The 26,402-nt window shown below is 38.1% G+C and overlaps 1 protein-coding gene and 1 long non-coding RNA gene across 6 annotated transcripts in view; one reads left to right on the top strand and one right to left on the bottom strand.

The window, feature by feature from the left end:
* LOC122652790 overlaps positions 1 to 26,402 on the top strand; it is a 32,079-nt gene that overhangs the window by 2,967 nt on the left and 2,710 nt on the right. The window contains exon 2 of one of the 5 annotated variants that reach the window (XR_006331648.1): positions 5,520 to 5,522. The exons of 1 other annotated variant lie outside the window; for it this stretch is intronic. This is a non-coding gene — a long non-coding RNA (uncharacterized LOC122652790). Of the gene's footprint in view, positions 1 to 5,519; positions 5,523 to 7,283; positions 7,293 to 8,514; positions 8,526 to 25,056; positions 25,072 to 26,402 lie in introns of those variants that run through there. 3 more of the 5 variants (XR_006331645.1, XR_006331649.1, XR_006331647.1) reach the window with 3 other exon arrangements.
* Positions 1,809 to 21,116, bottom strand: LOC122652789 (VAMP-like protein YKT61). The gene is made up of 7 exons (XM_043846646.1): positions 21,047 to 21,116; positions 20,810 to 21,010; positions 20,367 to 20,464; positions 12,932 to 13,036; positions 12,684 to 12,749; positions 7,612 to 7,698; positions 1,809 to 1,996 (listed from the first exon to the last, which is right to left on the bottom strand). The coding sequence occupies exons 2-7, from the start codon at positions 21,000 to 21,002 to the stop codon at positions 1,946 to 1,948; spliced, it is 600 nt and encodes a 199-aa protein (XP_043702581.1). The 5' UTR covers positions 21,003 to 21,010; positions 21,047 to 21,116; the 3' UTR covers positions 1,809 to 1,945.

The raw sequence follows: 26,402 nt of genomic DNA on the forward strand, positions 1-26,402 counted from the left end.
TTTTTTGGGTAAAGAAAAATGACAGTGTTATGATATTGTTGATATTAAGCCATACTCATATTGAGAGTTTTCAATCAATTCATTGTCGAACCTATCCGTCTAATTAACAATTCGTATTTGGTTTAACATTTTCTATCGTACAAGATTCTTGGACTCCACCAGCACCGTCCCACCAACCAATGCCAACCCTAACCCTTAATACTTCCATTTAGGTTAATTTTTGTTTTGGAGAAAATTTTCTTTCATCGTGTGTGAGGAAAAGTATAATCATCAGCGGTTATTAATGTGTACCCTCTATTTACGAATGATTGATAATACCACTATTGTTTCCTTATATTCTATAGACACCATTCGAATCCACTGGTCAACAAGGGTTTTGGAGAATTGGAGTGTGTTTGATGCAACAAGGGTTTGAGATGCACTCGTATTGTTAGTAGTAGGGGTGTCAACCGGTTGGTTTTGGTCGAGCCTTCATCAATCTTGCTCATCTGAGACACAAGATCGAGACAAGTTAATAATAAGTTGATTGGTTGTCAGTCTTCAATCGGCTTTAATCAAATCATCTTAATCAAACAGTTAATCTGTCTTAATCAGTTTAGAGTCACATTCTTTGACACCCATTCTTTTCTAACTGATCGGTCGATCGGATTAATTAGGTTGGACCAAAACCAGCTAATTAATTACAAAAAGGGGATAAGGACTCTGTCTGGGAGTGTAGCTCCTGCGCTTAGACACATATGGCTCGAAATGACCACCCCAATCCCCCTGAAAGGTAGAAATCCCACTCTTGTTGATGCTTTCTTACATGCTCTCGTTGGTCCTTCTGCTGGCGCAGGGGCTACGCTCCCAAACAGAAAACTCTTTCCCTTAAAAAAATTATCTCATACAACCAGACTGTAATAATAGGTTGATTCGATTTCAGTTTTAATCGGACTAGTTTTGGATCAGGTCTGTTTAGTAGAAAATGATTCCCTGAACTTGTCCGAGATAGAAATGGGTAGTAAAACTGCTCCCCTTTTCCTTGTCACCCCAATTCCTGGATGACATTATTTTATTTTAAAACTCGGATCAAAATCTGTGAAATCGAATAACTATCACCTCCAATGTGTTCGGGCAGGGGGTAAGGTTGTTATTTCCTTCCCCTATGAGAGGAATTGGAGGAATTGGAGGAGGCAACGATTTGGAGGAAATAATTATTCAATTCTGTAAAATCGACTGATATGCACTTGTCTGATTACCCCGATTCTTTGCATACTGAATCCGACTGAATTAAAGCGAGTTTGGGCAAATCCAACAGATTGCGGCCAAATCCAATCAATTCCTAACCAATTATGAGACAAGATCAAATTGAATCGGAATAAACAGGGACTGATCCTATACCCAGTTTCAAGTTCTTGTTAATCTTCATAACATCCAGAAGTCCAGAACCCCCGTCATAGAGAAACCTTTGTTTTCGACTGCAAATAATGACACAAACAAAAACCAAGTCATATGCCACAGTTTATCTAATGGGATTTTCTTATTGACACCACCTAAGATGATGTTAAATGACTTGCAATAGCTTAGGAATTCTCTTATTGATGTGTCAATAATCATTTATGATGGCCAACTATGACATTGTTTCTTTTGAAATTGGGAAAAAGAATTAGTAGGCCGCAAGCAATTTAAGTTGAACTGAATAAGTACGTAAATATGGTTTGCATCATGAAACCAACAAGGAAAAAACAAAAAAGCAATGAGTTGCTGCTTCTTTCTTCTGTTTTTTGTTTTGCAAAAAACAAGACAAAGGAAGTCCAATATATTCAAATAACCATATTTGAACCAAGGACATGCATTACACACCCACTTTTTTTGTTAAACATCTGTTTCATACAAACAATCAAACATCATTAACAAGAAATATCGTTCAGTGACTTAACAACAGGTTGCTCCATAGCCAAAATGCCTATAATATGGTACAACACTGGTTTGTCTTCTTCGCTTGCTTGTAGAACATCTGTTTCAAAATTCATCAATATACTTGTCAGAATTGAAAATTCTCTGACAAATAATTAAAAGCTCCACAGATTCTAAAACATACATGTATTCAAAGATGTCGCAAACTCATTCAATGCCAAACTATTGCAGTCCTCATATCTATCTATATTATCCATGTGTCCTACACCTCAAAATATGAAAGTTGTGCATGTATGCATTCGGCAAAAATTCTAGACAGATAATCAACAAGGACGGGATAACTTTCTCTTATTAGCCCGTGTAGGGCACAAACAAAAGATTGGGAGCCAGCATTAAATGTCCCATAAAAGTGCCCTTAATACCACATAAAAGGACTCTACTGCTATGGCAGTGGTAACAATGAGTTGTAACATATCCATTGGAGTTCATACAGTCAGAAACATGATAAATGATCTCAACTTATGTATAGAGCATAAGGTATTATATCAAATAGTTACTACTGATTGCTCAAGTTAATTTCGAACTGAACAACTAATGGGTGAACTCATCTAGAGGTAATTCTTACCATCTTAACCACCTAATTCAACGTGATAGCACATCTGTCATGATCAACAATGACAAAGACACGATTGATCATCAGGAAGAAAGACATGATATGCCGACTCATGAAAAGGCAACCTTGTCACTTGTGAATGCATTCAGTAAGACCCCTACATTTTCCATACTCAAACATGGCACACATCCATATGGTCTAACAGATGGAAAAACTTAACATGAATAGATTTGGACAACTATACACATAATTTGGCTTTGGCACAATAATCCAACATCCTTGAATAAAAGAAGCACTGTGGCTTGTAGCAGTGATCAAAGCCCATTTATCATTGAACAGTCATTAGACAATCTATAAAAGAGAATTATCACGAAATTAATCCATAAAAGGAATTCCCTGTCGTCATAAACGGAGTGCAAATGTAAACAAAGTCAATTTTTTCCTTGATGAATTGCCAATCAACTTCAACATGTTTTGTATGATCATGTTGAATAAGATTATGGGGCTATGCTAATGGCAGCGTTGTTGTCACAATACAACAGCATGAAGCCCTTAGTCTTAAACCCCAATTCTTGAACAAGTCTCTTCATCCATAGAAGTTCACATACTTCATGTGCTATGGCTTTAAACTCTGCCTCTGCACTTGATCTGGCCACCATAGATTGCTTTTTACTTCTCCAAGTAACCAGGTTCCCACCCACAAAGGTGTAGTATCCCGATGTAGACCTTCTATCGGCAACAGAGCATGCCCAATCAACATTAGTGTATCCCTAAATTCGTAGGTGGTCATGTTTTGGTGAACAATAGTCCTTTTCCTGAACTAGACTTCAAGTACTTGAGAATACAATACACATCTTCCAAATGCCCACTCTTAGGTGCATGCATGAATTGACTCACTACCCCAACAACATAAGCAATATCCAAACAAGTAAGGGAGAGATTGATCTGTAGATTCCAATAAGTATTTCAAGGGACCAAGGTCTTTAATCTCAAACTATTGTGCTAAGAAGGATCCGAGTCTCTTTATTTCTTCTTGATCATTCCCAATTACTACAATTTCATCCATAGACAATTAAGGCTGTGATATTACTACTACCTTGACGGATGAACAATGTGTGATCAGTTTGATCATGGGTGTATCTATTCTTCAAAATAGCATGTTTACACCTCTCAAACCAAGCCTTTGGAGCTTGTTTAAGATCATAGAGAGATTTTTTAAAGCGATAGATTTTACCTTCAGCTATAGGAAACTTGAGGCCAAGGGGAACTTGCATATACACTTCCTTTACCAAGTAACCATGGAGAGATGCATTCTTCACATCTAACTGATACAAAGGCTAGTCCTGGTTGGCAATCATTAATAAAAGGACTCTTATTGAGTTGTGCTTAGTCATTGGAGCAAATATCTCCTGATAGTCAACTCCATACACTTGACTATATTCCTTGACTACCAACCTAGCCTTATATCTTTAAATGGTGCTTTCTGACTAGTATTTGATTGTGTAGACCCATCTGCAACCTACTGACACTCTTCCTTCTGGAAGGTCAACAAGATCCCAGTTACAGTTCTTCTCAAAAGCCCTCATCTCCTTGCTCATAGATTCCTTCCACTTGGGACTAGTCGTGGCCTCATTGACATTCTTGAGAATAGGAGTAGAGGAAAGGGCAGCTAAATAAGCAAAAGACATATAGGAGAGATTGAATCATAGGAAACAAACTTCGCAACAGGGTTAGTACAAGCTCTTGTTCCATTCCGAACAGCTATGAGGAGATCTAACTCTAAAGGAAGAGGAGTATTACCTGAGGTAGCAGGAAACAAGATTTCCATAGGGGATTTAAAGCCAAGAATAGAGGAAGGCATACGATTAATCAAGGTGGCAACAAGAACATCAGACCAAAAATCTTTAGGGACATGCATGCCAAACATCAAACTTCTTGTTGTTTCTAACAGATAACGATTTTTTACTCAAGTTACCCCATTCTGTTAGGGGGGTATCAACACATGCAAGCTGATGAACAATACCATTATCGATAAAACAAGGTTTAGAACCCTCCCATACATGCATTCACCCAATATCAGATCAGACAATCTTTAGCTTAGTGTCAAATTGGATGCATACCATATAGTAAAAATTCTAAAAAGCATTATAAACATACTTTTATGCTTCAACAAAAATACCCTAGTAGTACATGAGCAATCATAAACAAATGTTACAAAATAGCGACAACCAAACAAAGAAATGGTGGCAGAAGGTCCCCAAACATCAGTGTGCACAATATGAAAAGGAGTAGCAAACTGAGGACCATGCCAAGGATAAGGAGACCAACAAAGTTTAGCAAACAAACATGGTTCACAATGAAATACATGGGAACTAGAAACAGAGGAAAACAAGTGGGCCAATTGTTTTTTCATAACAAAAAAGGAGGATATCCCAAACGTCGATGCTAAAGCATCACAGTATCAATCGTACTACAATCAGTTTGTCATGATGCCCGCAAACACGAGATTGTGATTCTTTCAAAAAAGATGGACTGGGATCAAGGAGGTAGAGTCTTCCCTCATGTCCACTACCAATAATCCTCTCCGTCATCAAATCCCGATATAGACAAGGAGAAAGAATAAGGTAAAACAATAATTCAAGGACTTGGCTAAATGACTGAATGAGATAAGATTGGTAGCTTTGGGACATGAAGAACAGAATCTAGAGATGGGGAGAAAGTAACACAAACACTACCCTTACCAGAGATAGAAGAGAGAGAACTATCAGCAACTTTCAGTTTATCTCTACCAGCGCAAACAAAATAGGAGAATACTGAGACCTACTAGTCATATGATTGATAGCGCCAGAATCAATGACCCAAGAGGAGAAAGGTGCGGAAGTAGAGGCATGAAAGGCAAAGGTCGGCGTACCTGAGCTGATTGAGTGAGATAGGACGTAGCTGTGGGATAAGAGCTGCCAAACTGTGTCATAACCCGTCAAAAAGCTGCAATATTATCATCTTGCGTGAGGGAGTAACTGTCCCCCTGAGGTCCCGAAGCAGGCTCCATGTGTTGACTAGTGGCAGCCATCACTGTGTGAGCCCTGGCTCCCCCTCATCGACGACTTCGAAAACCACCAAATTGAGTGTTGGTCTAGGGGGATGTCTGTGCAGATCCCAACAAGTCTCTTTAGTGGGCCCCAATAACCACAATGTTCACAGTTGAGTCTATCTTTGTCATCCCTACAGACTTTGGCCTCATCCTCCACCACGCCAACTTCACAATGATGTAGAGGGTAGGGTGAATCTCTCAAGAGGTGGTATTGGTTCCATAGCACCCTTCTTTTTTCTTCACTTTGCAAATAACCACACGCTTCATCCAGAGAAGGAAGGGGGGCTTTACTCAGAATTTGCACCCGGGTTGGTTCATATTTTGGGTTTAGCCTACCAAGAAGGATAAAGACACGCTCCTGCTCAAAGATTCTAGAACCTTGGCCTCATCTTCAAGATTGGAAAGACAGAGATCTCTATAGTGATCATACTCTTCCCAAAGACCAATATCAGTATTATAGTATTTAGAGATAGACATATCCCCTATTTCACTGTAAGAATCTGCTGGAGAGTTGATAAACATTGGCAGAATCGCCAACATGGTCAAATGTCTCAGCTACGCTGTCCCAAATATCTTTGGCGGTATCCTATTGCATAAATCTCCTACAAATTTCAGGTTTCATGAAGAAAATCAACCAAGTCATAACCGTTAGAGTTTTCTGTCTCCCATCTTGGGTATGCTGAATCACGAGGTGGAGCCCAGATGGCACCGGTGATGTAACCCAACTTTCCACGGCTTTGTAGGGAAATCTTAACAAAGTGAGCCTAGTCCAAGTAGTTTGGATTATCCAACTTGACAATGAATATCAGAGTACTGGTAGTTTCCATAATGACTGGGCTAAGAGTAACACACTAACACCACTTGTTCCCCCAATTGAGGTTTCCATTGGTCCACTAACTTCAGACATGGTGTGGAGACACACACAGGGAGCTGGTTGGATACCCAAACCAGATGGAGAGTTAACATTCTACACAGAAGTTTCTCCCCAACACACACAGTGACTCCAGCCAGCAAAAAAAATCTCAGCAACAAGACCCTAAGTATCTCATAAAAACTTGAAAAATCTCCAATCAAGTGAGTCTTTCAAAGTAGGAATCCATTGTATTTTAACTTACAAGCTCCAAATACTATAACCAGCAACAAACAACCACTGATTAACTCAAAAACAGCACTCACAGCAAGAATAACATCCAACAGTCCAAACCTAGTGGTAAAACAGAGCAGCAAAGTTGGGAGCTGCAGAGAATGAGGGCCAAGTATTATCAGCTGAGCCAATACAGGCTTTAAAGAGAACCCCAGGGTTACTCCAAGGCACCAGGTTCCAGCTCCAACAGGTTTCAGATGAAAGAGAAACATGTAACTGTTTCCAGACCTGGCGGTAGTACTGTTCAGTCTGAGATCTCCAGCGATTGTGTTAACAGCTCCCAGCTTCTCTTGCAGCAACTTCTGTTGAAAGTTTTGAGTCATCACTGTGATTTACACATGGTATTCCTTGCCCTGAAACCCTCTATTGTTGCTGGGTTACAAAGCTAGAGAACCCAGGTTGCAAAGTCATTGGTCGACTCTCAAACCTAGGTGCTCTGATACCAAAAGTGATAATAGAGATAAAGAAGAGGAAAGAAAGTAGGAGGAAGAAGAAGATGACAAGAGGAAGGAGGAGAAGAAGTTGCAGTTAAAGAGAAGGGAGAGATGGTTCGATACCTCTCCCATATCCATATATTCACTAAAATTAGATAAAAACAGAAATTACATGAATGCCCCTGTACTAACAGAACATACATATATGCTTATTCCCATTTTATTACTATTCTAGCCTCACAATATGTACTTCTAACAGAATCTTCATATTATATCATCAGTAGGCCTACCTCATCAATGACGTTCACAATATATCAGTTGCATAGGTAAATGACAAATGACTAGAACATGCATCTATTGTAAGGTGTGTCTTATGTGCACATATAATTGGACACACTAATGATCCGCACCATGGGCATGAATATGTGTGTACCTGTGATGCTGCACTCAGATCTGAACTTTTCTCAACCAAACTGTCCAACCTCTCCCCTCTTGCAAGCACACTGTCAATGGTCTTATGCTGTATCCACCAAAAGAATAGATAAATAATTGAATAAAACAATCAAAGTACAATCAATCTATATAGATACATGGACAATGGACAACAATGATCTGCCGCGACTGTGGTTTAAAACAACCATATGCCATAAAAGCGCCGCGGGGAGGAGGGGGGCTTACTTGGACAAGTCACTAACTCAAGTTTTAAAGATATCATATACTTTGATACAATGTCCCGTGGTCACATATGTAAGAAAAATGACAAAAATAAGAAAACAAATCCAAAAATTTGTGATATGGCAAAAAATAAGTAGACGACGACAATACACAAGAAATCCAAAACCAAAGTAAGTTGATTGGAATGTTATGTATTCTCATGTGGTCAAATATGTTATTGAAAGAAAAAAAATGTTAAAACAATTTTTTGTTCCCAAGTCCAATTACGTGAACATTCAATACAAATGATATTAGGTATAAAGATGCATTAATAAAATCATTCTACCGCCTACTTAGGCTCTGTTTGGCTCATTAAGAATTCAGCTTCCCAAAAAAGATATTTAGTTGAATCTGTATTGTTTTGTTGTCTGCTCGATCTAATTTCCATAACAAATACAAACGTCCACCTAAATGTTGAAACTCAAACCCCAAAGAAACATGGGAATGAGTATGGTAATGGTTTTCTAATTTAACTACTCATTTTAAACCTTATCTTTTAGTCAGCGTATTTTAAATATTATAAAGAAAAACTAATGGAAGTTTGAAATCCTCAATTTGAAGATAGCATATTCTAAAGGTAAGGGAGGACGATACACGACACAAAAGCAGGGGAATGGGACACAGATAGAGTGAGTTCTTAGTTCTGAATGGTCAAATCAGATGATATGGTTGTTGATATTTGTGGAATTCCATTGATTCAAAAAGACAGTTCTGAATGGTCAAATCCAGAAAAAGGTACAATTCAATCGATTCAAAAAGATGGAAAAAGATAAATATCATAGTATCTGAGTTAAGATGAAATGTACAATTAAGTTAATGCAATCCCGGGTTCGAAAACCAAGTTTGGGATCGCTACGGGCCCACGCAAGTGTCTAAATAGGTCGATATGTAATGGGAGTAGCGATAGTAATAACCAGATTTTTCAAGGGGCTATTTGGTAGGCAAAAGAGAAAAAGATACAAAGGGGTTTATGATTTATATATCAGGGGTAATCTTGGAAGAAACACAAAAATAAGGATAAAAGTGAATAAAGACAAAAGGAAAGGGCAAATAAGGAACCTAACGCCAAAATGTAATGTATCGTAGAGGGGTGGGGGTCGTCATCTACCTCCAGCTGAAACAGGAGGTGGAAAACCAGCAACAATATGAAGGAGAGAGCTCCTTTGTTAGAGTTCAGTTGGTTCTGGGATTTTGGGGTAAGGTTCTCAACTCTAAGGCCCTATTGAATACACCAATCAACACATAAACAGTACATAAAGAAGAGGGTTTAAGGTCTGTAACTAAATCTGGCGGTAAGCACAGGTTCATGTCTGATCTAAGGTGTAGAACTCATGATTCCAGCAAGGTTTCAAGCTGAAATTTTGCAAGTATTGACACCAAGGGATAGCGACTCCAACCCCCAAATATGAGGCTGAACAAAGATTTTCTGAGGGAGATCTGCACTCCTTAACATTAAAACAGAGAAAGGAAATAGAGAAGTAGAAAAGAGAGAACAAGAAAAGAAGGATGATGGAGAGAGGAAGAAAATCATACCAGAGGAAAAGGGGGGAAAGAGGACGACAGCCAAGCTGCCCTAGACCACACAGGCTTCAACTAAAACAAACTCTCAACACAATTCAATCTCTGTATATTTTGACGGTTACATGCATATTTAAAGATAAAACTCCTAGCTACTTTTTAAATAGATATAGACCTCAATTAGAAAACTACCACTAAAATTACGAAACCAATCTCCTATGTATTCTACCCAAATGAAATAAAAGATTACATGATTATCCCAATATAGAAATAAATAAAAAACTAAATATTATTTTCTAAAACCAACAAATTGTTGTAAACACAATCTAATTGGTTAGAATGGTTTTGGATTTAAATTTCACATTCGAATCCAAGTTTTCTAATCTAGCTAATATGGTAGTCCTGATTCACAAAACCCCAACCCTTTTGAATCATTTTAAATTACTCTAACACTTGAGCATTAATTCCTCCATTAATTGCAATTTTAGAATCTTTGGAATATATTTGATTGGTAACAACAACTGCCTAGCGCAGTTGGTGAAGCTGTGGTGTGCTAAGCCCATGCTCACCAGGAGGTCTGACCAAAAACTCAAATTTGGACCCAGTTCTGTCTGGGCCTCCAATCGGGTTTGGCCCAGTCCACAGAAGCGATACTGCATCATAAGCTTTTCAACTCTCCAAAAAACAAAAACAAAAACAAAAAAAAAAAAGAGAGGAAAAAAAGCTTTTCAACTGTAGACCTCATTTCAGAAAACACCAATAACACTGGCAAGTTATGAATCCCAATCCAAGACGTTGAGTTGCACAACTCCAGCTCTTAGACAATATCATGAAAAATCTTAAATTCTTATCCAAGTTACCAACCATGACTCTTGACAAAGTTGGACTCAAAACATGAATCAACTTGGCCAAGCCAAAAATTAAACCTTTGGGCCAGTTGATCCCACCCACACCGTGCATTCAGAGGTGCTCCGTGTTCCCATCTCAGCCTCATGGAGTCAATCCTAATACAAGCCCTTTAATGAAGCTGAAACAGGCACTAAGCATCTATTTAAAAGCTTTTATTAAATTGAATTGTTGAACATTTGCAGAGATTTTTTTTTTAATTTTCTATGAAAAGAACATTACATCTGAAGGCATGCAAAAGAAGAAACACAGGGACAAATACTTTAATTCAGTACATGAATTCTTCATTTCTTAATTTAGAAAGGTAAATGAATTTTGCTATAAATGGGCAACATACCCAGCTATAAAGAAAGAACATGCCAAGATGAAAGAAAACAAAGTAAAGAACACCAAAAGAATATGACAGAAGCAATCCATTTGATCTGGTGAAACCAATGGTCAACGAAGTCTGCTACCCACAATATGATCTCTTGAGCACAGTTAGGATGTGGCAAAAATTATACTTCACTAAAAAATGACATTTTTCTAAAAATTTAAATAAAAATAAAAAGAATAAGAAAACCTAACGCAGGCCAGATTTAAGGCTCGGTTTAAATTTGGGCCAGGTTTTAGTATAGGTTTGGGGATTTATTGTTGTAATGGCCAGAAATATAAATCCTAAAAGTAGGGTTTTAAAGGGATGCACGAAAATTTTATTTAATTAATGGATCCCATGTTGGTGATAGTTAAATAGGGATTTATCTGATCCTAAGTTGTTAGTCTTTGAGTAAGTTTAGGAAATTTAGAGTCCTTAGTTGCCTAATTAGGAAAGTCTTAATAGTTGAGTCAATTTAGGAGATTTTATTATGTTTCTATAAAAAGTAATGGAACAAACCCCCTCTCCATGATTTGGAATTAATGGATTGAATTGTTTTTTTCGAAACTTGTGAGCTCTCTCTCTCTCTCTCTCCACACACCCCACGGGTACTTTCTCATTGTATCTTTTCTTCTCTCTCTTCTCATTATTTCTCTCCCTCTCACCCTCCATGGTACAAAGATTTCCCTCCTTCCTTTTCTCCTCCTATTTCATTCTTTAAACTGCTGAATCAATAGCCTTTATGCTCTCTCCTCTATCAGCTTGTTTAAACTTCAGATCCTATTTTTCTTTTGGAAAGAAATATCTTCTTTCTTTCTCTCATTATTCTCTCTTTACACCCATCAACCATCCCTTCTCTCTTCTCTCACCTCATTAAATTCTATTAATTAGATGTTTAGGTTTGATTATTATTCTGAAAACTAATTAATCATATCTGATATTTATTCTCTTAAAATCTGATCATTCTTTCTACTATTCCTTCCATTAGATCTAAATTCAGATCTAGCCATATCCACCATTAGACTAAATTCTGACAGTTAGATCTGAATCAGATCTGACCCATATCTAGCCGTCAGATCGAAGTCTCTTCCTTTCCATTAGTAGGTTCATTACTTACAGACCAATCTGATCCGTCACATCTGCTTCATCTGCATCAAAACCTATACCGAACTTGCTTATAATTAGTTTTCAACCATTATTTCAATAACTTCAGTTTCTTATAAATACTTGATCAGTATTCTTTTATGGCCTTATACTTTCTGGAACACGGATGCAGGTTTCTCAGGCAAAAAAAAATGAACAGCTAGATAGAAATTGCCAAGTTTGCATCTAAGTGACTATTGTAATATCAAAACGAAACACATATGCGGTAAAAGAAGGAGATCCAATATAAGGACAACAATAAAGAATACACCAAAAAACTGAATGTATGCAGAGCCCACCAACTGCTTCTCTTCATTGGTGAAAAAAATTGATCTCAAACAATAAAATTTAAGTTATTTTGCAAAAGAATATAAAAAAATAAATAAAACTCAATGGAAGATACAAAATAGATAAATAAAAAAACTAAAGGCAACAGTTTGCAACCTCGAAAGCCTACAGTTGGGAAGTCTTCCAGCCACAGGGATGGTTGATGTGGCAGATACAGACTCCCTCCTTGGACCATCTGAATTGCCCACATTAATTCTACGTGCATTTTGTATTGCATTTTACACACTGAATAATAGCCCTTAAATATTTCCTTTTTTAATTAAAAAGGCCTGGAAATGGTTCTCTTTGCTACATGCCAGATGACCTTTGGGCTGGTATCGCAGAGAAAAGGGGTGAAAAGAGGGATGCAGCCTTTTTAGACATCAAGTCAGCTGCCATGTGTCAGAATGAGTCCATGGTAGCAACCTTCTGCTTTCTTGTCACACCAGAAAACCACACCCTAACTATAATTTTATAGTATAAGTAAAATAAATTACACATGAAAGAGAATGGCGAGAATTAGTAGAAAGAGCAATACTCACTAAAATAATTTTGGTTTCGTCCAGTTCCCGCTGTATTTTCAACAACTTATCAGCCTCTGCAGGGTCCTGAAGCAAAAGAATTGGAAAAGTTATCCTCAGCGAAAAGCAAAATAATTTAAAACCAGACAGTAGGAAAGTTACAATAACGATACAAATAATATGAAAAGAGGAAAGGGGAGAAAGGAACAATAGCTGTATTCAGTCTTATTACTTTCTTAAATATGATGAGACAGAACATAGATAAGTACCTGAAATTTTGATAGAGCTCCAGTCAAATATGGCCATGGCTGAGTTACATCTGCCTGCACAGTCCTCCAAGATTCCCCAAAACTCTTCTGGTATTCATCTAGTACCTGGGGACCATTTTATTTTATTATCTTATCATCCTCCTATGCAACAAAATAAATGATGAAATGCAAGTATACATGCACAAGCAGATATACAGGTTGTGATCTAACAAACTGCCAACCTAAATGTACCATAATCCGTTAAGAGTATATTATTAACTTTCAAGGATAAATTACAAAGCACGGTGAGGAGTTGGCAGAAGTGTCAAGCAGTTATTCTTGTATTTCCACCATTTGATTGCTTTACAGGCCAGGTTAAGTCTGGTTGGCAATAAGGCCCTCACATATAGTTACATAGTTCATAGGAAGTGATCAGAACCGATACTACAATCAAGACCATGCAACTATAAAGGAAAAGAGTTTCTTTAACCCCCCCCCCCAACTCAGCCTTTTCCAACTAAATGGGGTCGGATATATGGATCCTTACCCTCCAATCAGTATTCAAAGACATACTTGTTACAAGGCCTAAGCTATGCATGTCATTCCTCACCACTTCTCCCAGAGTCGTTTTAAATTAAATCTACCCCTGGCTCTTTTAGCTCCTTCAATCCGAATCAAATCAGTCCTCTGTACTTTAGCATCTAAAGGCCTCCATTGTTCATGTCCATGCCACCTCAAACGACTATCTCATAGCTTATCATGTATTGGAGCTACTCCCAAATCTGCTGTAAATTGTACATGTCTTATTTTATACTAGTTTTACCACACATCCATCTCAACATCCTCATTTCAGCTACACCAATATAATATTTCTTAACTGCACAACACTCCGCACCATACATCATAGCCGGTCGTATGACTGTCCTAGTGTTCTCTAAAATTTTCTGCTAAGTTTTAAAAGAATACATCAATCACACAACACTCCAGATGCACCTCTCCACTTTACCCATCCTATTTTAATTCTGTGTAACATCATCCTCTTTTCTCCTTCTTTAATGATTGAGCCCAAATACATAAAAAATTAATCACTTTGTGGAATCTCCCTCTCATCACCTGAAACAATCACTTTACCCCTCTTAAACATAATTCTAAAGATAATTTGTGCAATAACTTTTTTCACAAGAACAGGGTAAAAAAGATTCAATCTTCTATATTTCACATGACAATTATGATTTGGTGGTCCAGCCACAGTTGAACGGTCTTTGATTAATTAAATGATTCACAATGTATAATATATGTTTCTGTTGAAATAGGCTAAATTACCCGATAGGGGTAATTTAGTCCTTTGGTTTTATTAGTTTTGTCTTTTATTTTTATTTCCTTTTCTGTATTGTTTCCCCTTAACCGATCTCTATTTGGGATTCCTAGTTGTAATGGGAATTCCTAATAGGAATAGGCAAGGGGGGCATTCATATTTTGATTAGGAATCATTCCTACTTTGATTAGGAATAAGTTGCATTCCTACTTTGAGTAGGAATAATGTGTAATTCTGGTTATTATACATAAAGGGGCTGGGTGGTCGATTAAGACACTCAAGCATTACAATCAATTCTCCTTCCATCTTCTCTTCTCTCTCAAGTTACTGGTTACAGGTCCTAGGTTTTCTACATGATATCAGAGGTAGGCAACTAGTGACTGATTCTCTCCAAGATTGCCGGTTTGAGAGTCGTGTCAAGGTGCTATTATGCCCGTATTTGCCGCTGGAATTGATTCTAAAGGAGTTGATTGCAGAATATGGTTGAGTGGAGTCCCTGTGATCAAGCTGCTTTACCGTACCGTCAGTTCGAAGACGAAGGTTTCTCGGTTCGACTAGGTCCTCTCCTTCTGAGAAGCAAGTGAACAGAGAAGAAGGTGCTCTTCGATTTCTGGTTTCCAGGGTTGATTATTGCTGTGGGAAATTTTATTTTGATCAATTCATCAATTGTTGCTGCTGTTGTTTACTTCGATTGCTATCGAAGGTTTGGTTGTGGAATTAAATTCTGGACTTTTTCTAATGCTGAGACACCCCTACTGCAACTATTTGATTTCTGGGATTTACTCCTCTGCTGGCTTTATTTTATCTTTGCTGCAACTATTTGATTGAAGACGAAGATATGCAGTTCCACCATAGTGCTGATTTTATTGCTGTTTTCGTACATGGAACCATCTTGACTGCCATTTTAGTTACCGCTGCCTGGCTTTTCCCCTGAATTTCATGGTGTCGAATGCTGTATTCTCCGCTTCATCCTTGCAAGTTGCTATTGCCTTTCTCTGGTTTCTGCCTAAAAAATTCCTTTCTCAACTGCCACTGTTTGCACCCTCTGGTTGCGTTTCAAGGAAGGAACTGATGGAGTCATCTTTTTACCCTCTACCACTCTCAACTCCTTACTGCTAAGAATAGTGGTTGAAGATGATGCTATTGAGGTTGCGTGACTCACAAGTCCTCCTCACTACTTTTCAAATCAGCCTTCCTTTTTACCCTTCTTTTTCTTTATTTTATTACCCATATGACGTTTCCTTTTCTTTTTCCTTTTAAGTTTTAACTTATTAGGTAATTAATACCCAACCCTTTAATTATTACCCATCCTTCTCATGGTTATTTACATCTTGCCATTAAGAGTTTGCTCCTTCCAAGTACGTCCCCCATCTATAAATCTAATTCCCTACATGACCCATTACTTTCTTATTTACCAAGGGCCCCTTGCAAAATTCTGGTTATTTATGGACCTGTCATTACCTTTTAACGCATTTCCCTATTTGACTACCCAATTGATCCTTGAAAATTTTGGTTTATTACCAGTTTGCCCTTTGGCTTGGTTTGTATTTCAAAATGAATTTCCACCAAATTACAGCCATGCCATCCTTTTTCCAACACTGTTTCCTTTCAATAATTCTAATTCCCTTCATATCCCATACCTTTGGCATATACCCATAACCCCTTTGGAACTTAATGGTATTCTCTAATTTGCCATTTCTTCCTGTTTTTCCATTACCCTTAGCACCTCTTGGAAAATTCTGGAATATTATGTTTTTGTCCTATCTCTTACATCATCTCTATTATGTCCACGTGTACTACACGTGAGGGGGGGATTATGTACAATACACTTGCAAACATTGCAGAACGCAGAACTTGCAGGAACATTGGTGCAAAACATAGAAGATCAGTTTTCTCCACCATTGCCATTGGGTATCCTTCGTTATTGGGTTGAGTTTGCCGTAAGGGAAAGATTGAAGTATTGAAGAGTATTGACAATATTTGGTTGTTGCCTATTTGAGGACTTTCAGTTGGGTTGATACAGTTTTTTTTTCGTTACCTGATTCAATTTGTTTTCGCTGCTTGCTGCTCTAGTTATTTCACTTCAAGATTCTATATCATTATGACAATCTAAGATTCATTATTGAATAGCTATTGAAGATTGTTGAAAACTGCCTTTTTTGGAAGACATTCCAGTCCCAGTTTGCTGATCATGTCTGTCCAAGTTTTGAAGATCTATTTTTTCAAGTTCTTGACGGTTTATTTGGGAGCTGCATTCATATGTCAAGCTGGATTATGCTGCAACTTAGTTTTTTCCCATTTTGTTCAAGTTGGGCATTAGTACCTTGTATGCGCCAACTTGAGGGGGAGTGTTAGCATTATTAGGAGTTTTTTTTTCTTTAGTTCAAGCTGGATCTTCTTTCTTTATTTATTTGTATAATCCAGCTTGAGGGGGAGTGTTTAGATAGGCTAAATTACCCGATAGGGGTAATTTAGTCCTTTGGTTTTATTAGTTTTGTCTTTTATTTTTATTTCCTTTTTTGTATTGTTTCCCCTTAACCGATCTCTATTTGGGATTCCTAGTTGTAATGGGAATTCCTAATAGGAATAGGCAAGGGGGGCATTCCTATTTTGATTAGGAATCATTCCTACTTTGATTAGAAATAAGTTGCATCCCTACTTTGAGTAGGGAGAAGGTGTAATTCTGGTTATTATAAACAAAGGGGCTGGGTGGTCGATTAAGGCACTCAAGCATTACAATCAATTCTTCTTCCATCTTCTCTTTTCTCTCAAGTTACTGGTTACAGGTCCTAGGTTTTCTACAGTTTCATGTACTAACAACATGAGCAGCAGTGGTGCTTTATGATGTTTTAGTACTAGAATTATGCCCCACATCCTGGGTTCAAGTCTCCGCATTGGAGATTTAATGTTTCATTTATTTGTCTTGAATAAAAATAATATGTTTTGAATGTTTGAAACCAAAAGCCGCAATTGACCCAATGCTTTCCTGCCTGAAATTCATGAGCAGAGTCTCAGGTTCAAACCCCCACAATTTCAAAATTTAGGGGGAAAATTTAAAGAATGATTAGCGGTCCAATGGTTTTTTGACAGTCCAAATGATCCAATGGTCCAACCGTAAAAACCACCTGGTCCACTGACATCATGACAGTTCTTGAGGGATGAGCGGCAGATATTAGGAATGGACCATCCTCTTAAAAGGTCGACGATTTGGATGGTCCAACTGCAGTCGACTGTCCAGCCTGATGATCCTTAAAAACAATTGATTGAAAAAAATTCCTAGGAGTAATTTGGACCATACAGGGAATCAGAATGACAATGGAGATGGCTAATCCTCTCGACCTTTTAACATGGATGCTAATATTGTGTAGAGTCCTGCTCCCAGAAATGCCATACAGATGTAAATTCACTGGAGATGCGCGTGACAGAACTGCCCATTTCCGTGAAATCCATTTGAGAACTTACATAATCAAAAGGCCATCATACCAACCAGTCACCCCCCCCCCCCTCCCCAAAAAAAATAAATTGGGGAGGCAGATACAAATGCTCTGGACGAGGACTTTGAATTCATCCAATGGAACTAATTTTGATGTATCAAATACATATTTTGTACATGCAGGGCATACCATATTATACCATACTATACAGATTATTAAGTTTCATGATCAAATATCATTACTGTTATAAGCCTAAAAGAAAGACACCCAAATTTTGAGAAAGCAAGTATTCAATGGAAGAGTCTCTATTAACATTGTATCATTCATAAAAAGATATTTATTTTTCCCACTCAGCAACCCATGCAGTTACGCATACTCCAAGTATTCAAGACCCTACGTAAAAGGTTGTCAATACAGGTGTCAGCATCTGTATGACATGGATAAATATTGTGCAAGACAGCAACTGATGTGAAATTTTTTTATGATGGCAAAAGTGTCAGTTTCCTCATTGATACAAGCAATGATACTGCAAACGTTTGGAAAAATAAAGACTCCTTGGCATGTATTCTAAAGGTTTTGGAAAAATAAAAAGTCCTTCATATGTTGTCAAGACCTGATAGACTAATCCACTAAAAAGGAGCTCCTACAGCAGAGTAGCAAAATATTAATCATTATTATGAACGGATATTCATAACAGATAATCTCTAAAATTTACAACACAGTCAAATAAATACAGAGTTTTTTTACATCTTTCAAAACTTCTTTTTAGGACTCAGCACTTAAATTATTCCTAGTGGAATTCAGATTCTTCTTGATGCAACCCCGGGTCACAAAACCCGTTTTTTGGGTCACTATGGAATCACTCAGATGAATTATTTTTCACATATGAAAATGAGTAGAAATTTCATAATTATCCTGGAGTTCAGAACAAACAAGTGAAGAAAAAACAGAATTATTAACAAAATTGGAAGCAAATATTTAAGTGGGGGTGGCTTCTGGATACTAACAATAAGGATGGGGGAAAAAAACCTAGAACCATAGGGGCACTTTATGTAAATATGGAAAATAGGGTCTAATTAATAACGTAGAGAGGTTGTCTTCAACCTATTGACCAAGAGCAAGAGGTGATAACCTGAAGCTGTTCAAGAAGAGAGAACTCATACGATCACAGATCAATCTGAAATTTTAGGGTATGATCCCCAACTCATAACCCTCTTGAGTGCACCCAATGATTGATTTAAGAATCATCTAACACCACCAAGAAAATCCCCTAAAACATAGTAGGGTGGTAAGAACAGTTTCAGCAATGCTTTCCAATTTGGTTCCCACAACAGGGAAGGTTTTATAGGACAACACTCAGGGATTCAATCACCTAGGGGAGGCAACTGATGCCCAGAATCTCAGGCTGAAAAGGGAAGGGATGAAAGAGATCAATCTCAGCCTATGGGAGGCAGTGGTTTCATTAGAACATCACAGGAAAGAAGAAAAAAACAGGAAGAACAGAGAGAACAGAAGAAAGAAGAAATGAAAGAAGGAGGAGAAGAAGTAAGGAGCAACATGAAGGGAGTAACAGAGAGAGACTGAGAAAGGAATAAGAAAATTGGACCTGAAAAGAGGAACAGCTTGAGGGTTGCGCAAAGAAAAGAAGGGAAACAATCATACACAGCAGCATACCACGAACTAATAATCTTCATTCAATTCATCCCCTTAACTGATGGGTACAGTGGTGCATATATAGAAGCTAACAAAACCAAACCATTCCTATAAGTATCTAAAACAAAGGTGGAAAGTAAATTGGACCCAATCTCCTACTCTACCAATGTTACCTAAACTCCCATATTGCAAATAACCCCAAGAAAATGACAATTCCCTACCAAACCTTATTGGACCAGAATCCTACTTTGGGACGGGATCACCTCGGTCTGAGTTTCCAGAGTGGGTCATGCCGGTCCAGACACGATAATGCTACTGCATCAGTTCTTATCCTTGACTCTTTAGGAACTCAAAAGGATCTGTATTATATTGTTCCTTGTAATGAAGTGGGAATCAATTATCAAAATATGAGACCTTAAGTTGCACATTTTGTTGCTAGCTAATAGTTAAAACTCAGTCCCCTTTGCACATCATTTCTTCAAAAGATTTCTTTTAATCATCACAGCCTCAATTGACAGAAAACATAACGGAAAATCCTTAGCTTTTATTAACTGGCATGGATACTTTTGAAGGTGACTTGATCTCATCTTGGCAGGTCATTTGATACACAGAATTAGTAGTTATCTTCTAATCAACCTAATTACAAGAAGGGAAAAATTTTTGGGCAAAGATGTAAAGATCTTCATTTGAATCCTCTTGTAACTGCTTGTCTATAATGGAACTCAAATCATGAATTACCTTGGTATTAGGCCCTACAATATCAAAAGGCAGTGGGAAATTTTGCATAAAGCAACAAAGATGAAATTCACTGTACGTGACTAATTCATATAATACTCAAACTTATACAAAGGTTTGATCACATCTACTATCATAGCCAACGGACAAAGCATCTTCCAAGTATCAGAGAAAATACAAATATCTAGTACCATAACAGGAAATGGAAGTTAAAGTGCCGCCTCCCTCCCCCCAACAAAAGACTTAACCTTTTAACAACATACGAGCTCTGCTTAGCACCACAGAGAGAAGAAAGCTAATTCAAAATGAAGTAGTTTACCTGGTTAAGAAGAGAGAACGCACTTCGGACGGGGTAGTGGTCATCCATAAATCCCAATGCACAGATTCCATTTCTGTTGTAAGAATGAACCTTGTATTCTAAAAAAAAAAAACACAAAAAACAAGAAAAGAAAAAACTCTCACAACCATGTACTCAACTAAATCAAATGATTTCCCATTAAATCTAATTCCACAACAACCCGTACAGAACAATTGGAAGACGTAAAGATCATAAATCAAATCAATATATTATAAACGCATGGATCCCTAAAGAAACGAAGAAAGAGGGAGATCAATATGACCTGATAATGATTCTTCTCTTAGAAATTAGAATTAATAATTAACTTCAGCAATTAAAAAAAAAAAAATGGAATCAATTAAAAGAAGATAGCAGAAATTTATTTTTTTTTTTCATTTCTTGTAGTACCACACGAGGAGAGGAACCTTCATGTTGAACGGATTGGCGTTGCCCCGGTGGAGTTCGCTTGGCGACGGTTCGGCCAACGAAGACGATGAATTCTCGGATTCCTGTCCTTTGAAAGTACCCGAAAGAGCTTACATCAGAGGCGTTGGCCAAAATAATGGGGTCCGATCCATCAGAATTGTACTTCAGAACCAGAAGAGCTGTGATCTTCATCTCTCTCTCTCTCTCTCTCTCTCTCTCAATCTCTTTTTCTCTCTTCCTCTCTGCAACTGTTGAAATCGGTCTATATCTCTCTGTACACGATTGTAGAAAGGAAGACAACTTCGATCGATTTTGATCTCCTACGCTGGTGTCGTGACGTCGGTTGATTGATTCTAACGAAACATGAGGTTATTCTGGTGCTACCATGCGTATCGAACTACTGTACTACCCGCCCTAGTTTACGCTGATCTTTCATTCGTTAAGAAATCTGGACTGTTTATATAAAACCAATGGGAACCAGCTGGGATCTAAAAATCACGGGCTAAAGGGGAAAGAAGGGTGTCTGGTTGCAAAAGTATAAATAAAAGGTCGAAGCTCGTTCACCCAAACATATTCTGGTCGTGGAGAATTTTTGTTTATTCCATATTCTTATCCTGGTTGATTGTAAGACCTCGAAGAACTCCCTCCCCCTTCGATTCTTCAGGAAAGCATCGGGAAAAAGGAAGTGACCAGAAGGAGAGTCCCTTGTCTTTTCTTCTTTTTCCTTGTTTTTTTCTTCTTTCTTTCTTTTCTTTTCTTTTGTTTTGTTTTTTTTTTTTTTTTTTGTCAAGGGGTGGGGGATAGGAAGGGGGGAAGGTACCAGTTAGGAGATTCGAACTCGAGACTTTCGGGTAAGCATGGGCATGTAGCGCATCACGGTTCACCAACTACACTAGGCAGTTGTTGGTAAGAGAGTCCCTTGCCTTGACACAAGAATCCATGAGATTTTTCATTTCAATGGCAGTCATTTGAAAAATAATCATTACAAAAAAAAAATAATAATAATCCTCTCCAATTCTTAAAAGTGTGCAGTGCAGCAGTGCCGATGGAGATGTCGACGACACCTGGCAGCTCGGACATCCAATGGTGCCAAGTTCAAGAAGTCAATGAGCTTGAACCGTTGGATGTCTGAGCTGCCAGGTGTCGACATCTTCAATTGGCATTGCCGCACTGCACACTGTTTGGAATTGGAGAGGATTAAAATCCCGGTCATTTTACCCTTTTTTGTGTTTGGACGCATGTCTTATTCTAAATAGTATGATAGAATTGGATATCTTGTATCCTTTTATACTTAAAATATTAAAATTGAAAGGTAATCTTATTGAACCTACTAGAGGTATTAGACAGGTTGTCTTAAGCTCATTTTTGTTTATCATTGCTATGGAAAGCTTGTCTATAATTTAGATATATTTTTTACATGTATACAGCATACGGTTAAGAGTTTCAGACCAACAAAATCTATGAAGCCAAGGAGTGGAATATGGACAATCTGTAGACACATGATAGACAGAGTTATCCTTGACAAGGCATCTACAATACTATTCAGATCCCATGGTGTGTAGTGAAAAGAAATTGAACCAAAAGAAACAATGCACATCATCAAGGGTTGTTGTTGCAGCAATAGGAGGAATCCAAATTGAATCACTAGGTACCCAATGACTTCCTTATTATCGAATTCAACTTGGAGATGGGAGAAGCCTTCTTCAAGGGCCTTTGATAGTGTACATTGAATTGCTAATGCTTCACCATGGACATCAAAGCTAAAACAATGAGGAGGTAAAGTAGCCTTCAACCATTATGATCCTTGAAGATAAAACCCAATCCACCAGTTGATTTTCCTTGAGGAAGCACAACGTCGCAATTCACCTTAATATCCCCTAATGGAGGTGGTTTCCATATGCCATTCGTTGGAGACCCATTTAGGCCACAAGAAGAGCTGGGCTTTGGTAAGGTAGTAGTTGCTGAATAGAACTCAAGATATGCCTTCTCATCCACACTGATAACCTCTTGAAGTGTCCAAGTCTTTTTGTTGAACGCAAGATCATTCATAGCCTGCCAAAGGTACCAGGTAACAAAAGAAGCACAAGATAAGGACTCTCGAGCTAATTTCTTAACTGGATGAAATAGAATTTCCCAGCTACTTAGCTATTCTGATAATTTTGGAACTTGATCAACTGGCGAAGAATATGATAACATGCTCCCAAACCATATAATTTTAGCAAATGAACATTCAAGAAGTATATGATATGCATCACATCTATGGCAAGATGGATCTATTGGAACGCGACAAAAATGAAGTCCCTCACCGGAGGGTATCCCTATTACACAAGCTCTTCATATAAAAGATTTTATCTATGGAAGAGAGGGAATAGCCTGTATTATTTCCAAATTGAATCAAGAACTTTGTCCCAATGGTGAATGTGTGAAGTAGAAGCAGTTGAAGTAGCCATAGCCTAATCTATATTGCTACAACAATCTGGTTTGGTTGTCCGCTAACCTTCAAACCATGTCCATCGAATCCAAGAAATTTAGCTGAGTGGATTGAGGTGTGGAGGACGGCGACGCAAGACTGCAGAGAAAGAAAGCAAGTCATGAGTCTCTGTAGCTTCATATCTTGGACTCTTTGGAATGCTAGGAACGATGAGGTGTTTGGGAGTCAGGTGCGGAATCCAGCAAAGATCATCCAAGCTGCTTCTGGAGCATATTAGGAATTCTCCCAGGAAAGTTTGGGAGGGCAAGCAGTGCATCTATCGAAGGATAAATTAGCCCATGTAGCAGTATCGTGGAGGGCACCTGTGGCTCCGTTCTATAAAGTTAACTGTGACACTTCTTGGAAGGAAGGTAGTGACCTGAATGGCATAGGGGTTGTTATTCGCAACACAGAGGGGCATCCTGTCATCGCAAAATCAGAAAGAGCTCACTTTGGGAGCATCAAGGAGGGAGAAGCTTTGGCGATTCGGTCAGCCTTGTTGGAAGCTTTATCTATGGGTTTGGACTCTATCAAGCTGGAATCAAACAGCAAAGGAACCATTCATCTCCTATCCAACCCTTCCCTAGTGGGGAGCCTCGAGGAGCAAGCCATCATATCTGACATTCGCTTCCTTATCCTTATGTTCGTCGAATGTAATTTCTCTTTTGTTTCTAGGGAGTCTAATGATGTAGCAGACTCACTAGCAAGGAGGGCCCTATCGATTCAGGAAACGACAGTTTGGCCTTTATCCATTCCTTGGCTGGAGGACCTCTGTGGTGTCTCCGCCAAGTGCTCCTTTCCTGTTCAACAATGAATCTTGGTTTACCAAAAAAAAAAAAATTATATTTTATAACAGATGATATGTCGTTTTAAAGAAAATAGTCCATTCTTTGATATAGCCTCTCTATCCTATGGTTGGAAATATTGCTACAACAAGTATGTTCTACAAGATCGATTAACAAAATCAATAAGATCATAGTGAAATGATGTGTAGCATCAAAGTCAAGGGACTAATAAGGATCATAGTGACCAACGGATGGAGTAGCATACATAGAGGAGGGCAACGATAAAGGAGGCCGGTAATTGAGATTGTAAATGTTGGTGGCAACTGAAGGGCGGAGTGGACATGGTGTTGATAGACTTGACAGACAACAGGACAAGAATCTGAGCCATCAATGAAAGAGGTTCCAAAATAGTGCCTACAGTTATGACCACACCCCTGCCACTCCCATAGTGGAAAGAATAAGAGGCCGCGTGTATCAGGAAATTTGATGGTAGCATGGTAGCAAGGTTGAGATCGACGGGTGATTCCACAGTGTGGCATTGAAGGAGAAACTCGTGGTTGAAGAGCAACCCAAGGAAGTCATCGAGAGCTATTGGATCTAAGCGTAAGGTAATGGACATAACAAACACATCATATTTAAACCCGAGGCAACTAAGAATGCTTAAAACAAGTTGGTATTTTGGGATTGGATGCACAACAACAACAAAATGATCAACGAAGGATTTGGTCTTTTGGATGTTGTTTGTGCTGGAAAGAGCTCTCTTCTTGAGGGAGCGAAGTTGCAATTCAAGTTGCATCATGTGTGCCTAAAACTAAAGAGAATACATCTTCTCAAGGGCTCCTCACCTCTGCATGGGAGGTGTCAAGGCCGATGATTTGAGCAAAGATCGATTAGGTTAGAGGTAGTTGCCATGGTCCAGTTTGATTTTAAAGACATGGGAGATGTTGCCAAGGGTGAAAGGAGTGGGGGAGGAGAAATAAGGGTAGTGAACAAAAGGAGAGAGGAAGTAGAGGAAGAGTAGGACAAAGTCATAATAATGAGTAACAAGTAAGAAGTCAAGGTAGCTCTGATACCATATAAAGGTCTGTAATGAAATGTCTCACACGCCCTTTCAACGTGTGGAGTTTGCATATTTATATTGAGTTGTATAGTGCATGAGTCTAAGACTCTTATTACAAAAGATAAGAGTTACAGTGATTTGATTGTTACACGATATATTTGAGATGGGTTTTGAGATAAGGTTTTCGTGGATTCAGGTGGTTGACCTGATCTTAAACTGTTGGTGTAGATCAATGTGGATGGCAACTTAGATGAGAGAGAAGGTATTCTATCATTATCTACCAAGATGCCTACCATTTCCTCATTACTGATCTGCCACAATAGACCCCTTTGAAGGGTTTTCCTACCTTTCAAAAAGTTGTGCCAGCCCCATAAGGGCTTGCTGCCCAATTTAACATGTAGAAAATATGTAGTTGAAAAGTAAATTAATTTGATGAAGCGAGCCCAATGAGAGTCTGGTGATGACCATAAGCACCATGCCGCCTTTGCCAAGAGAACTTGATTTTACAGTTTTGCATCTCTAAATCTCAGTCCTCCTTTTTGCTTTGAATGGCAAAGCCTAGACTATGAGATCCAATGGATCTTTAAACCATTATCAGAATCACCCCAATAGAAGTCAAAAGTGGCATTCTTAATGGAGTCATGATGAGAAGCCGGTAACTTGAAATGTTATTCTGCAAAATTAAACATTGGGAAGATAGTCACTTTAAGGAGTTCCTCCTTACCAGCATGTGATAACAAATTCTTATAGCCTTATAATTTATTAAGAGTCTTCTCTTTCACATCTTGAAATAAAATATTTTTGGAGATGCTTAAATCAGTTGGCAAAATCAAATACTTTGAAGAAAAATCAACATAAGGCATTTTAACGATCTAGAGAACCATCTCTTAAATTTCACATGAGTATTTGGGCTAAAGATGAGATTGAATTTTTTGAAAATTAATGGACTAACCCGTCGCCTTGCAATGCAAATCCAAACAATGTTTAAGAGATATAATTTCTTAAAATTTCACCTAAATAAAAAAGAGGGGATCGAAGATAAAAAGAAGATAAGAAATAGGTGGTCCCCTATATCAAACCTTGATACCATGTAGAACATCGAAGTCTTCTACCTTGATGATTACAATGAGAGCTTGAGAGCACAAAATAAAGATAACTGGAGATATGGAATCTCCTTAACAAATACCACAAGTAGGGGTTATATATCATTTGGTAGCCCCATTGATAAGCAACTTATTTCTATTTAAAAAGGACCCATGGTTTCCTAAGGTAAGATT

Source organism: Telopea speciosissima, chromosome 2 (assembly GCF_018873765.1).
Source record: "Telopea speciosissima isolate NSW1024214 ecotype Mountain lineage chromosome 2, Tspe_v1, whole genome shotgun sequence".
Classification (NCBI taxonomy): domain Eukaryota; kingdom Viridiplantae; phylum Streptophyta; class Magnoliopsida; order Proteales; family Proteaceae; genus Telopea; species Telopea speciosissima.

Coding starts and splice junctions, on each gene's coding strand:
- LOC122652789 (XM_043846646.1), bottom strand. CDS start 21,002: ATGAAGATCACAGCTCTTCTGGTTCTGAAGTACAATTCTGATGGATCG. Junction 13,037..20,366: donor CGTTCTCTCTTCTTAACCAG/GTAAACTACTTC, acceptor AATGGTCCCCAG/GTACTAGATGAATACCAGAA. Junction 1,997..7,611: donor ATCTGAGTGCAGCATCACAG/GTACACACATAT, acceptor ATTTTGAAACAG/ATGTTCTACAAGCAAGCGAA.